At 43.3% G+C, this 15,265-nt stretch overlaps 1 protein-coding gene across 3 annotated transcripts in view; it reads left to right on the top strand.

Annotated features, from left to right (window-relative positions):
- The window catches only part of Itga8 (integrin subunit alpha 8), a 182,653-nt gene that overhangs the window by 133,528 nt on the left and 33,860 nt on the right, over positions 1–15,265 (top strand). For all 3 annotated transcript variants that reach the window (XM_060372339.1, XM_021657791.2, XM_060372338.1), the window contains one exon: positions 2,628–2,786. In XM_060372339.1, coding sequence (XP_060228322.1) covers positions 2,628–2,786 — 159 coding nt within the window. The remainder of the gene's footprint in view (positions 1–2,627; positions 2,787–15,265) is intronic.

Below are 15,265 nucleotides of genomic sequence, written 5' to 3' on the forward strand. Positions count from 1 at the left end.
CTCTCTTTATTCGTTGTTCAGAGTATGACTTCCTTTCCTTCTCTTTTACTGAAAAGAGATGTTTTAATACAGCATGCTGGCTCTGGCTCCCCCACCAGCTCCTCTCAGTTCATCTCCACTTACCCGCACGCCATTTCTCTCTCATTACGATAAAAACAGGCATGTAAAGAGTGATAAAATTAGATTTAAAAAACAAATAAATAAAAGAAAAAGCGACAAAGAAAAAGCTCAAGAAACACATACAGGTGCAGAGACATAAAATTTTGCACATGCAGAAAAGCCGTAAAAACACAAAACCAGAAATATATAATATATACAAAATATATACAAATATATAATATATAATATATACAAAAGGAGTTTTAAGGGAAACAAACAAATCAACAACAACAAAAAGCCCTAAAGAAGCATTAGAAGATAACCATCAAAATACCACTGAGTTCATTTTGTGTTACCCATCCACTGCTCAGAATGTGTTTCTATACCCAGCAAGGCTGTCCAGGAGAAAACTCCTTTTAATTTGCAAGTAGTTTTCTATTAGAGAGAGCTTCTGGGTTATGGATGGGGGCTTGTGTCTACTTCCTCTCTCAGCACTGGCACAGTCTCTGGGAGTTCATCTCTGTGTGTCAATCCTGTTGTGTTTGGAAGCCCTTGTTTCCTTGGTGTTCTCCATTTCCCTTGGCTCTTATAACTAACCCTCCTATGGCCTCTTCTGCAGAGTCCTCTGAGCCTTGAGGGGAAGGGAACGGATGGAGAGAAACATCCCATCTAGGACAGAGAGTTCAAGGTCCCTTTCTCTCTGCATATTGTCTGGCTGTGGGCCTCTGTGTTTGTTCCCATCTACTGCAGGCAGAAGCTGCTCTGATGTTGGCTGAGGGAAGACACTGATGGATGGGACTAGCAGGCTGTCATGTGGAGTCACTTTATTTCTGAACATGGCTTTCATCTCAAGTGACAAGAATGTAGCTGTTACTTTTTCGTGGCTGTAATAAAATACACTAACAACAGTGACAGGAAGACAGTTTATTTTAGCTTATAGTTTTAAAGGAACACAGTTCAATGGGGCAGGAAAGACATAGCAGCAAGCCTAGTGGCAGTAACAGCATTGGGCACACTGCATCTGCACTCAGGAGTCAGAGAGAAATAGATGCATGCATGCTCAGATCATCTTCTTCATTTGAAACATCCCGGGGTGACAGCCCCTCCTACAGTTAAAGAGGAGCCTGCCCATGCCAATACAAGATAAATATAATTCCCCACAGGGCCAGAGACTCATGTCTCCAGTGAATATAGCTTCTGTCAAGTTGACAAATAGTCTTAACTATCTCAAAAGGCAATGAAAAGTGTCTCTGGGTTAGCAACGAAGACATTCCCAAACTTGAGCTATTTATCTATGAGGAAGAATTGACAACTTCTAAGTTGTATTGGCACGAAAGTGTTCTTCGTCTGTATATCCAGAAGCCCTGGTCCAAGATTAAGCTCTTCCGATAGCAAAAGCACAGCCCTGTCCCACCACAACTCAGGCCAAGAACCTCACAGGGGAACAAGCCAAGCTGTTGAATCATTTATTATACTGTGTGGGCAAACGTCCTCTTAGGAGTAGTAAAACTACAGAGTTTGGGGGAATTGTTCAGATTCAATCATTTATGTGCAGCTTTGCTTCTAGGATTAGCATAAACATCATAAAAGTTTAAAGTAATCACCAGGATGGCAAGAAAAAAAAATCACTGACTATCTCTTAAACACCAGTCTCATCTCATAATATGCTGTCAGTGGGTGCCATATTCTTTTAATGATGTGAATTGAACAGGCCGTCAAACAGCAAAGGCAAAATTGAGTTGCTTTATATAGATTATGATGATAATTGTCAGAACTGAGGGGAACAAAGATCTCTCCTAATCTTGGAAAGAATCTGTAAACTCACATACCTTACAATGTGCTTAGTGTTTGGGGATGTGATCTGCGTCCTCTGAGTATAATTCGTGTGTTTAAAATGTCCATCTTCCTGAGATGTGGCTTTCCTTTCCCCGGCATTTGCTAATGCAGCTAGTCAGCTTGCTCGAGGAACCTCACTTTGAAACATGCACTCACAGAGGACTATGTGGTGCACAGACTGTCTCTGGCACTTGATGGATGGCCATTTTCCCAGAGGGTGAAAGAGAGTGCATCACATATGGTTGCAATTGACAAGTCAGTAGTCAGGCAGGAGGAGGCAAATTCCAATGTAAAGAAAGGATGGCTGTAGTTTGGAAGCATATCATTAAAATTGCATTTCTGGTGCTACCATTAAATTTACGTGAGGTCAAGGTAAGCATAGCAGTGGTTGCACGCAGTGGGTACAGACTGAGCACACAGTGGGCCCCTCTACACTAAAAACAACAGAGGATTTTTTGTTTGTTTGGATGTTTGTTCTCTGGGAAACCCATACTGAGACTTTGAAAACCTGAGCCCTCTCTGAATAGCTACATACTGTGATTTCAGAGCGTCTACCTCCTGACCAGGTAGGTTTTCCGTTCTACTGCCACGGTTAAAGCTAATGACACATGCCTTTCAATGCAGATACACGGTAGCAGGGTTGGACTATGTCAGCCTGATGTGTCATTTCCTGATGTGTCACCTCCTTGCAGCTGCACAATATTGGACCCAGCACCATCAGTGACACCATTCTGGAAGTTGGCTGGCCATTTTCTGCACGGGATGAGTTTCTCCTTTATATTTTCCATCTTCAAACTCTGGGACCTCTCCAATGTCAAACAAATCCTGAGATCAACCCACAGGATATAAAGGTAGGAATGTGGCCCAACCAGGGGCTTGATCTGAGTGACCATTGGGCAGAACCTTTCTCCTGGTTTTAAAGGGCTCAGCCTAGTGCAGTCTTGCCCTGAGCAAATGTCTACTGTTCATAGCAACTTGTCAGTCATTGAGCCTAGCCTCTGTCAATAGGACATCTTTTATAGATCCATCAGTAGAGCAATCAAACTAAAATCATATCTAGGTATGTCAAGTTCGGGAGTGTTAGTATAAAATGCTATTTTTAAAAGTCTTTTTCTGGTATATTGCCCAAAGACATGAGGATCTTTGCCAAAATGGGCTCTCACAGCTGTTGTCAATAGCATGTGGTAAAATGTGAGAATTTGCCAAAGTCTGTCTCAGTGCCCTGAGAACCCCCAGACTGGAATGCTGGGAGGCAGGCACCTCAGTAATGAATGCTTGTAGAGAAGCCCAAAGCAGTGCAGTACAGATGTTAAGTGCTTCTGTGAGCCTAGGAGCAAGAATGGTCAGGAGTAGCCTGGGGAGTCCATGGTGCAACAGATTCAATGGGTACCTCCAGCCTATTAGAATGCAGAGTCAGGGCAGGGCCTACAAAGTCTATTAAAAGCAGGATCAGAAAGGAATCTTGGAGGTGTGCTGGAAGGTAGGACTACAGCAGAGCCTGTGGAATCAGAGAGAGTGCACTAGGGCCTGGTGGAAGGGTCTACAACCAGGCTAGGTCAGGGGAGGGCAGAGCCCAGGGGCTTCATTGGAGAAAGCCCGGGAGTCTATTGAGAGCAGGACCTGGGCTGGGCCTGAGATTCTCCCTCTCCTTGCTTTTGCCTCCTCTTCAAGCAGCTTGTTTGCTGGCCACTAGTTCATTACCAAAGAGCCCAAGTGTCCCAAAGACACATCCCCTCTAGAGTAAGGTCCAAATGTGGCTCAGTTTCTTCCCGGGAAGTAAAGAAATGAAGTAACACGAGCCCTTGAAAATGTCACATTTGCATGAAAGCAAAAACAAAATTTCGTGAATCGGATGTTGTCTTCCGAAGACAACTTCTCTCAAGAACATTCCCCGAGTAGCTACAAGGGCCCAGTGTCTCTGGCGCAAGGACGGACTTCCTGAACCACGGACTGAGACATCTAGGACCTAGCCACAGGCCTGGGGTCACTGCCGCTGTGAATGGCTTCCTTTTTACCCCCAAACGCTCCATACGTAGAGGCAAGAGAACTAACAGGAGGCTCAGCATTAAAGGATACAAGGGATGGTAAGCCTCCCTCTTTGTGGAACAGTAATAAATAAAGCCACTGTGTGTCGTGAAAGTATTTCAGCTACTTCCTGGAATTCTTATCCCATTTCCTCTTTCTTTCCTCTTCATTGAGATGGTTTTTGTCTTCAGGGACAACATCTTATTAAAGAACAATGTCTTCACACATTAGCGTATACGATTTAAGTAGCTCAGATCTTCACCCACTGCGCCCTGTAAACAGTGTATCTCACACACAGCCTTGCCTTTGTACTCCAGCAGAAGGCCCCTAACTCTCCGGGAGTGCAATGTTTGCCTTATGCCTGACCCTGCTGATAGATGTTTGTATATATTATGTAACTTGTTTAACGTGCACTGTGCTGGCTGTAAGTTGTTTTTTTTTTTTTTTTTTGTTTTTGTTTTGTTTTGTTTTTCCTTTCCTGTGTGGCAATTTAACCATCATTTTTGGTGACAGTGACAGCACTAACAGATAACTTGCATTGAGCGTTGACAGATTCGTGCAGTCTGAGAGTCAGTGCGCACTGAGCACCTCGCGCCCTCCGAGTCCTACTCATTCCTTAGAGTGCCCGCAGATGCCTATTAGAGATCTGCCCAAGGCTGGGAAATCACTGCAATGCAACCTAAGTGGACTTCTTTAAAAAAGAAAGAAACTTCCAATCTGTGAAAACCGAATATAAGATTTTATGACAATATGAAGCAACAGCTTCCTAAAAACAGCTTAATTAGAATAATATGTAAATTCCTCCTAAGGTATACAGAAGTTGACTGTCACTACTTTCAAGTTCTTAACGCATTTTATAAAGTTTACTGTAGTCTATGTACACGAGTGTTTTGTCTGCACATCTGTATGTATACCACACGCATGCTGGGTGTCTGAGGAGGCCAGGAGGGGGCACGGAGACCGTTGGAACTAGAGTTGGCAATGGCTGTGAGCCACCAGATAGGTGCTGGGAATAGAACCTGGTTTGTCTGGAAGAGCAGCCAGTGCCCTCAAGGCCTCTTTTCCCAGCCCCCTTCATATACTTTAACAACATTTAATGTTCCCAGAGAATTTCAAAAAATCTCTTATTAATAAGTAAACATTAAATGATTACTTTTATGTCAGTAACACTTCTAATTGAGAGTGCTTGAATATTATTTTCTCTTAGGATGTTAAATTGGTTAGTGACACTGCTAGTAACTTACTCAGCAAGTTATTCCTTCCTAGACAATGCAAAGGTAAACAACTTGATCTGTATTTAATATGAGTAGAAATTAGTGTAAAATGGGTTTCAAATTTTTTTCAACAAATAGGTTTAAATTTTTAAATGGTAATTTCAAGGCTAGTTGATAGCTTACGTATGTTGTCTTGTTATGTAGTATGTGAGTTTGTGTATGCTTGTGTGTACATGTGTGTGTGTGTGTGTGTGTGTGTACACGCACACTTTTGTGGATGTCATAGCTCAGCACTGGTTGTCCCCCTCTATCATCCAGAGCTATTCACTAAACCTGGAGCTGACATGCCTCCCAGTGCTGCTGGTATTATAGACACAGGCCTGGTGTCGGACGTATGGGGATGCTGGAAACCTGAACTCAGATCCTCATGCATTCATGCAGGCACTTCCCAGCTGAGCCATATCCCCAGACGTAATTGCTAGACTTTAAAAATGTAATAATAAACAGAGAAAGTAGGTTTCACAAAAGGAAGAAGGAAAGCTACATTTGCTTATTTCATTTATTTATTATTTATTACAATTTATTCACTTTGTATCCTGCCTGTGTTCCCCTCCCTTCTCTCCTCCTATTTCCACCCACTCTTCCTCTTCTCCCATACCCCTTCCCCAGTGCACTGATAGGGGAGGTCCTCCTCCCCTTCCTTCTGACCCAAGCCTATCAGGTCTCATCAGGACTAGCTGCATCATCTTCTTCTGTGGCCTGGCAAGGCTGCATACCCCCATCCCCCACCAGAGAGAGATGATCAAAGACTCAGGCCACAGAGTTCATGTCAGAGACAGTCCGTGCTCCCCTTACTAGGAAACCCATTTGTTAACTGAGAAGTCTATGGGCTTTATCTGAGCAGGGGGTCTATGTCCTCTCAATGATGGTCCTTGGTTGGAGTATTGGTTTCTGCAGGCCCCCTGGGCCCAGGTTTAAAAGGAGGAAATCATGAAATTTGTAGGCGAATGGATGGAACTAGAAAAGATCATCCTAATGAGGTAACCCAGAAGCAGAAAGATAAACATGGTGTATGCTCACTTATAAGTGGATATTAACCATATAATATAGGATAAACATACTAAAATCTATAGTCCTAAAGAAGCTAAACAACAAGGAGGACCCTAGGAAAGAGGCTTAAACCTCATTCAGAAGGGCAAACAGGATAGTCGTTGGAAATAGGAGAAGATAGGGAACAGCACAGGAGCCTACCACAGAGGGACTCAGAAAGACTCTACCCATCAGGGTATTGAAGCAGATGCTAAGACTCACAACCAAACTTTGGGAAGAGTGCAGGTAATCTTTTGGAAGAAAGGGGAGATAGAAAGACCTGGGGTGGACAGGAGCTCCACAAGGAGACAAAAAACAAACAAACAAACAAACAAAAAAAACCCTAAAAGCTACATTTTTTTTAAAGGCAAGAAGTAAATCCCAATATTCAGTTTTAATTAGTGGGTAGAGTAAAGCCAGCTCCTTGCTATCTATGCTCTGGCTGGAATGTGCTGGAAGTTGTCACCAGTGTACGTGCTGGAGGGAGGGAGGGCCCTGAGGAGGTGTATGAGTCATGGGAGTTTCTGCCCTCACAACTGCATTAATGCCATTCTCAGAAGGGCACGTTCTCGGAGGACTCAGTAACTGTGGGCGCAGGTAGTTAAGGCACTGAGGTGGCTTCCCTAGGTTTCCTGTTTCCTCCCTTTCCATGTCACCCCTTTCCCAGCCAGGAGCCAAGAAACCAAATGGATGCCAGCTCCGTGCTCCTGGGCAGACACAATGCCCATGTTCTTAGTCTCCCCCTGTATACCCCCCACTCCATTCTCAAGAATTATTCCAGCAACTGGACAAGGCCACGCTATCTGCATACAAATTTTTCTTTGCTTCTTTCTTTAATTTTACAATTTTAAAGAATAGCTTTTATCGTTCTTCGACAGTTTCATGCCTGTATACAATGTGCTTTGATCAGGTCCCTCATCCCAGCTGCACCTGGAAACATCCCAATGCATCTCACCCCCACCTTACGCTCTTCTTTTTCTCTTATACTTTCATTTTTACTTAATTTTTTTTATATTTTAAGAGAATATATATTTTAAACTTATCTACAACATATTCTGAGCATATTCTTCCCCTCCCCTAACTTTTCCTAGATCCCCCTAACCTCCCTGCCTACCAAACTTCATGTTATTTCTCTCCTTCAAAACAGAAAATAAAACAAACAAACAAAAAGACAAAAAAAATATCAAAACAAAGCAAGCAAAAGAGTACATACACACACGCACACATGTGTATGGAGCCTATTTAATTTTGACCAACTACTCCTGTGCATGGATCTTTGGAGTATGGATGATGTACCCAGTGTTCATGGAGAAAAACCAATTTTCTTTAATGGACTGATTCTCCCAGCAGGTATCATCTGTGAAATAGCTTCTTAGTTAGCAGTGGGACTTTGTGCCCATTTTCCCTTCTCCATGCTGAGATTTTTTTTTGGGGGGGTGGGGGGAGGAGGGCGCTGAACTTGTGCTGCTCTTGTACACGCTACCACGGTCTCTGTGATTTCATATGTTGTGTCTAGAAGACGCTGTTTCTTTGGAACCATCTACCACCTTTGGCTTTTATAATCTTCTAGCCAGCTCATCTGCAGCCTTGAGGGAAGGAATTTGATAAAGATATCCCAGTTTGATCTGAGTGCTCCAAAGTCCCTTCCTCTGCACATTCTCCAGTTGCATGGTCTCTGTACTAATAACCATCTACAGCCAGAAGAAACTTCTCTAATGAGGGCTGAAGAACGCATTGACCCTCTGTTAGATGCACTTTCACACACCTTTTGGAAAAGAGACCTACTGAATCGAATTAGTGCTGCCCTTATGCATGTGCGTGTGGGGTCATTCGCCAGAGCACGGGCAGTCTACCCGTGTCCACACCTCCAAAGGAAAGTGGCGCCCCACTCAGGTGTCATCAGCTGCCAATGTTTCAGCATCTAAAGCTAGAGCCTCATGACCCCCTCCTCCACCCATGCTGGACTTTGAAGTGACTTGACCTTGTGTAGTCTTTGTGCAGACAGCCACACCTGCATTGAGTCCTTGAGTGCAACTGCCTCGTCATAGCAAGAGGGCAGCATTTCACAGCGCTCCTCCTCATCCCGCAGCCCTTACATTCTTTCCACCCCCTCTTCTGCAATGTCCCTGAGCTCTGGGACCGAGAGGTAATAAAAGTGGGTTGGTTGATGGTATAGATTTCCCATCTAGGCCTGAACACTCAATAGTAATTTTTTTTTTGTCAGCTCTTTGGCCAGCTATGGGTCTCTGCATTAACTATGGCCTACTCTGCAACGTCTTAATAAGGAAAACATGAGGTGGTGACTGGCTCTTGGAACCTCTGTGCCCACGAGCCCTCCATCTTCGACCACCATTCACGTAATTTCCTCTTAGTCACCTCCCCCCATTTCTGTGCTCAGAAACACATCCCCGTCAACTTGTTCTCTCGTGTGAATTCTTAGCTACAGTCACTTATGGCTGAAAAGATTTCTGTCTTGCTGTCTCTGTGCAAGCCTCTAACCAGCTTTTCTGCTCACTTTTATTATTTTGTTTTTTCTTTTGTTCTGCTGTTTTGATGCAAGTTCTCATGCAGCCCAAGCTGACCTCAAACTCTCCATTCTCCTGCCTTGGGCTCCTGGCTTCTTGGATTATGGCGTGCACCACCATGCCTGCTGCTCTCACAGAGTACTGGAAAAGAAACCATCCAGATTTCCTGAGAAGCACTGTCTAGGCCACCCACTACAGTAAACCAGAGCCACCAAAAACCTTTGAAGTGATCTAGATATCCTTTTAGAGCCTACCAAATGACATACTTTACAGATTCCCTCAATAAAAAAATATATATATATCACAGAGCAAACAAATACGTTTTCTACTTTTTATGATCACTCAGATGGCCATTGTCCTGGATATCATTATTTTTATTAACAAATACACAGTTTTATGACATCAAAACCATATTGAAGCTTAAGGGGGTTTTTCCTCCTTAGGATTTTTTTTTTTTTGGACTGGCTTGAGTACTGAGTTACCATTTAAAACATGATTTTTAAAGAGAAATGCTTCCTTAATGCCAAATAGCTCCCCAAACCCTCTGAAATTTGACCTGTGTGCAAACAAAGATGTGTTCCAAATTCAACATGAGCCTTCAAATCTTCTCACATGTACATCAAGGTCCAGTGAGTCTGACCTTACCCGGCTCAGTTTTCACAGTGGGAGCCGACTATTCGGCTATTGTACTATTGGTACTATTGTACCAAGTTAGTACAATATCTCTCAAGTCTGAGGAAGGGATACTGAGTGCATAATAATTCTAACCTATGGTCACTTTAAGTAACAATGAACAAACCACCTCACCCACATTTATCTCACTTACTGCCCAAATACAGAGCATCTGGATGGAACAAAGAGAGACCACGTACAGATAACACTCAACAATAGTGAATTCTTTATTTTAAATGTAGATGCCTACATCACTGTAGGCATCATGGAGATCCACTCACTTTGGTCTGTCACACCTCAGAGTATGGGGAGAAGTAGAAAGGTAAAGAGAAGAAAGAGCTTTGCAGCCCCTATAGTTCTCACTCAAGGAAGCCAGTGCCCAGCTGAGGTCAACACAGAGCGAGGAGATAACTCCTTCACTCTACCTGCAATGCAAAGGTTGGGGTTCTGTTGTGCAGAGATGCTTTCCACATTCTGGGGTTTGGTTACCCATCTTCTCTCACCCCAGGGGAAGGAAAGAGGAGACATCCATGAAGGTTCTGCCTGCACACTTCATAGTCGAGGTCAGAAAGATTTCAATTGGCTGTTTCTTCCCCTTCCACCATCTAAAACATTTTGAAACCATTCAATTGTCTGCAGCATTCAGACCAATGCATTAATCTAATTCATTCCAGATCCTTCTTGGAAAAAGATTTTAGAGTTGAGTAAAGTGTTTCTCAACTATACTAAAGATGGTAAAATAATTCTTTTTTCAAACTACCAATTTTGTTATTTTGGTGGACTTTATCCTGGGGTTTGGATAAACTTTCAAACATGCTGTGATCTTTAGATAAGATGAGGCTGAAAAAGTAAACCCAACCAGGGAACCACAAGTTTCATGAAGAATAAAGGATTTTAAGGTTTTTGACTGGCAAGACTTTGCAATAAGCAGTCAAAGTGTGAGCTGATCAGGATCAGGCACAAGGCTGAAGAATGTGAGGCTGCCCGGGAAGAAAAGCAAAGATGCTCAGAGCTGACCTGCACTAGCACCCCAGAATGCCTTCCAGAAAAAAAATTTCACAAAGCTGAGAATCCTCAGTTATCAGGAATCTTACAGCGACTAGACCAGTCAGCATGAAAAGCCTGTGTCTTCAGCAGCATCCTTGGATGTATGGAAGAAGGTCGCCGCTGAGTCTCTTCTTGCTTCAGCAAGGCTGATCCCACAGGAAGTCCAAATTACAACCAGATCATACAAACAGAGATGGCAGACACCCAGAACCAGCTCATCTGTCAAGGATTATAGTCTTGCAAATAGTTTTCTAGACTCAAGTGGCCGGCAGACAGTGGCTTGGCAAATTTGCATAGTTTGTCTTATCCTTTTAAGAGTACTTTCTTTTCCGTTAACTGCCTCTGTACACTGTTTTCCATCAATTCAAAACTGGGGGATGTTTGTTAGTTTCTAAACAACAGCTCTGGCTCACTCAGCCCCTAGCTCCTGCCTAACATACACTTTTAAAACAAAGACAGAGAAAGAACTTTCTTTCCTATGCCATTGCCTAACAATTTTTTTCCATACCTTTTGGAATCATTTTAAGGAGCTTGAATATTTGCAGTCACAGTTTATTTCATGGCTGAAGCTCTCAGTGGTGCCCAGGACTTACCCCTATCATGGTGTAGGCTGTAAACTTTACCTCCTTCTTTGAGAATCCCAGCCATTCACGGCTTCAGAAGGTCTGAGTGAGACAGCCTCCTGGCTCCGGTTTTCTTGTCCAGTTAGGATGCTGTGGTTGCCTCCTGTGCTTACCACTGAGCTCATTTCCTGCATCCTACTATAATGCTAGCACTCCCCTGTAAATGCTCCCTCTGACTCTTAACGGAGCCTGTGGATCCAATTCATTTGTTTTTTTAATGTTAATATATATATTATTATTATCATTTATTACAGTTTATTCAATTTGTATCCAGGCTGTGGCCCCCTCTATTGTCTCCTCCCAAACCCACCTTCCGTCCCTTTTCTCTCCCTATGCCCCTCCCCTAGTCCACTGATAGGGGAGGTCCTCCTCCCCTTCTCTAGAGTTTACTCACTAGACATTCTTCTTGTTTTGCTCCCTGAAGATCTTAAGATTCCTGTGCATGCGCATGAAGACCTCTGCACGTGAGTTTGTGGGTGCATACTCATGTGGGTAGATGCGTGCATGTGTTCATGCGTGTACACACAAACGTGCACACATGTGCATTGACACAGGATTTCATTATATAGTCTAGGCTGACCTCAACCACTCAACCTCCTTCTGCACTCTCTAAAATGCTGGTGTTATAGGCATACGCCACCATTCCTAGACGTAGAAGGACATATTAGAAAGGTTGATGAACAACTCTAATAATAACGGCAATGGCACAGACCTGAGTACAGACTCAGGTAAGATCTGGGTGTGGTAGCACATACTTGCTGCTGAGGTGAGAGGAAGAGACAGCCAGAATTTTGGAGCTTTCCCAGCTGGCTAGCCTCGCCTACTGGCAAACACACAGGCCGGTGAGTGACCTCTCTCAGTCAAAATGTGAAGATGCCTGAAGAATGACACCCGAGGTGGTTCATTGACTCCCACTCACACTCACATACAGGTGAGTGTGCACCCACATGCACACATACATACATATACATGTATACATATCATGTACTTGTACATCTCATAGAAATTATACAATGAAAAAAAAACACATCAAAAAGCTAAGGAAACTTCAACACTATCAATGGAGTGCATTGATTCTTCTAGTTAGACTGTGCATAACTCTTTCAGGAGGAGAAAAAAAAAGTAGGGTTTTCCCTCTAACCACAAACCCTTAACATGTATATCCTAATTGCAGAGTACACGGGCCCTCTAGTCTTGCATCCACTTAGATTTAATTATAGTCCACAAGTTTAGTCTGTTCTTCCGTGTATGCTAGGAATACCTGAAGTCCAAAACACATTACAGACAAGACAAAGATGGAACACAGTGCTTAAGTCTAGATTCTCACAGCCGGCTGGCCCATTTCATCTAACCTCTTTCTTCAAATTCCATTCTTTTCAACTGCACCTCACATTCTGGCTAAACAGTGTTTCTTTAATCCATAAATTTAAACCTACAACAGAGTAAGGACTTTGGGAGAATATTATGAAAATGAAAAAGTCTTGTTGGGGTCAAATTCTGAGGAGCAGCTGGAGAAAGAAACATGTTTACTAACAGTTGTCTTTGTGGTGCAGAAAGTGGCTTGCATTTGTTTAAGCAGTCACTTTGGTGTTTGCTTAGAGCTACTCGTAGCGCTGAACCAACTTGTTCTCCACTGTATGTCTCCCTCACCCGGATGTTTAGAACTGAGCTTCCCTCACCTCTACCCATCTCTTGCCACAAAAAAGCATGGTCTACGGGACGATGGCCAAGAGGGAAAGAGACTCCATTCTGTATCTAGAAAATGAATTTTAATTGTTGTTTACATTTCTTAGATAACTTCTCCCCTCTTATTGTGTTTTGTTTTACACAACAATAATTCCATAATTCCTGGAATGCTAGTTGAGAAAACTGGCTTTGTAAGCTGTTTTGAAGATCGTTTGACTATGGTACTCAATCGTGGCATTTTTCTATCTGCAAACAGTGGTGTGAAATGAACAGAGCAAATTCTGTCAACCTCTGTCTCACAGGGGCTTTGTTTTCTAGCTCACAGGAAGACCTAAGCTTCATCCAGAGACCACGTATTAATATCGCCAAATTATAATGTATTCCAGTACATATGTTTTTTATTTCCACATAAGCCACATCTATTGAAACCACACAAGGAGTTCTTGGTTTGGGGCCATTGTTTTATTAATATGATAAAAATCATAGGTTAAAATTAGGGAATAAAGAATCACAACTAGGGACTAGGGAGATGGCGCACTGGATAAAAGGCCTGCCATGCAAACATGGGGCCATGTGCTTAATCCCAAAATCCTTTGCAAAGAGAACGCCCAGATGTGGTGGAGTAGGATTGTATCCTCCAGCACCCAGCACCGGGGAGGCAGAGACAAGCAGATCGCTGGGGCTTGCTGGCCTGCCTGCCCAGCCTTCAGGGAAATCTCCAAGCCAATGAGAGACTAGGTCTCAAAACAAACAAACAAACAAAAAACAGAAGACCCCACCAGTTGATGACACCTGAGAAACAATAACCAAAAGTGTACACTGTTATCCATGTGTGTGTATCCACACTTGCATACACATGTGGACCTGTACATGCATGCTCATGTGCGCACACACACACACACACACACACACACACACAAATAATCATGACCCCGATTTTTTCAGTACTTCCACTCTGTACTTTAGGTAACTTCCAGAGGCAGGGGTGGGAGATCACAAGTTTAAGGTTAGCCTGAGTTACATCATGAGACCCTGTCTCAAATAAAGAAAGAGAAAAGAAAGAGAAGTTGCACATAATAAATCTGAAAGCCGGGACAGCAGACACATACAGACACTGTAATAGAAAACATATGAGGAATTAGGGATTTACACGATTCTTAATTGTCTGTTGAGCTCGTTTTTTGTTTTTGTTTTTTTTTAATCTTGAGCTGTAAACACTTTCTATCAGATCCTTCATTTTTGAGCATCTGTGAACAACCCCCTGGCTCATCCTCCTTGCAGAGCAGGCTCTGTCATTGTCCTGGGAGATTCCAACACCCCTGGAGCCAACACGTCTGAGTTCTCACATCACTCCATCTACGCTCCTGACTATCCAGGGCGTTGGCCACTGGTCTTGAGCAAGTTCTCTAGATACCTTACCTTGCAATACTCAACATCCTGTTCTTCATCCATTCTCCCATTTTTGTAATGTTCTCAGTTATCTCCGTTGAACCTTTTCTTTCTTTGCATGCTTTCTCTGAAGCGGTTAGTCCAGCCCAGCCCACCCTTAAGGCTACCATTGGCCAAAATTTCTTCCAGTCATGCTGAGAATGCAAGATGATTCACCTGGACATTCTTTTAGAAGTTGTCATGACCTCTCTTCTGCAGTCTCCAAATCCCTGCCCTGAAAATCCTAGCCAGACAGTTTCATAGTCCAGCTTCTTCACCCTTTAGCTGGTGGTCACATTATATTCCAATGGCTGAAGCATTTATGGTGCCATTCTTGTCCCAAGGAAGCACTGTCCTCGTCAATCCACACGCTGGCCTCTCCAGTCCTTCACTACCCTCTTTGTGACTTCTTATCACTTCCTTCGCATTATTGTCGGTAGTGGCCTGAAGTATGTCTTCAATTGTTCTGTTTATACATCACAAAATCCAGCCCACAACATGGACCTTTTAATATTCTCTCACACCCTCAACTTCTCTCTGTAATACTTTTAGAGAAAAAGCCAGTTCTTCCCAGAGCTCCAGGCTTAATGGTTCTAACATCAACTGCCACATCACCAAGGGCAAGTGATCAAAGAGCAGGTAACTGAGTTCATGACAGAGGCAGCCCCTGCTCCCCTTATTCAGAAATCCATAAGGATACTGAGCTGCCAACTGGCTACATCTGAGCAGGGGTCTAGGTCCTCTCCATGGATGGTCCTCAGTTGATCCATCAGTCTCTGCAGGAGCCCCTGGGCTCAGATTTTTTAACTTTGTTGGTCTCTTTGTGGGAATCCTGTCCCCTACCTGTCCTTCTATCCCCACTCCCCTCTTTTTCCATAAGACTACCTGTGCTCTGCCCAAAGTTTCTCTGTGAGTCTCGGCATCTATTTCAATTTCAATCCCCTGTTGAGTGGAGCCTTTCAGAGGACCTTCTATAGTAGGCTCCCATCCTGTTTTTTTCTCTTCTACCAATTCTGTTCTC

Source organism: Meriones unguiculatus, chromosome 19 (assembly GCF_030254825.1).
Source record: "Meriones unguiculatus strain TT.TT164.6M chromosome 19, Bangor_MerUng_6.1, whole genome shotgun sequence".
Taxonomy (NCBI): Eukaryota; Metazoa; Chordata; class Mammalia; order Rodentia; family Muridae; genus Meriones; species Meriones unguiculatus.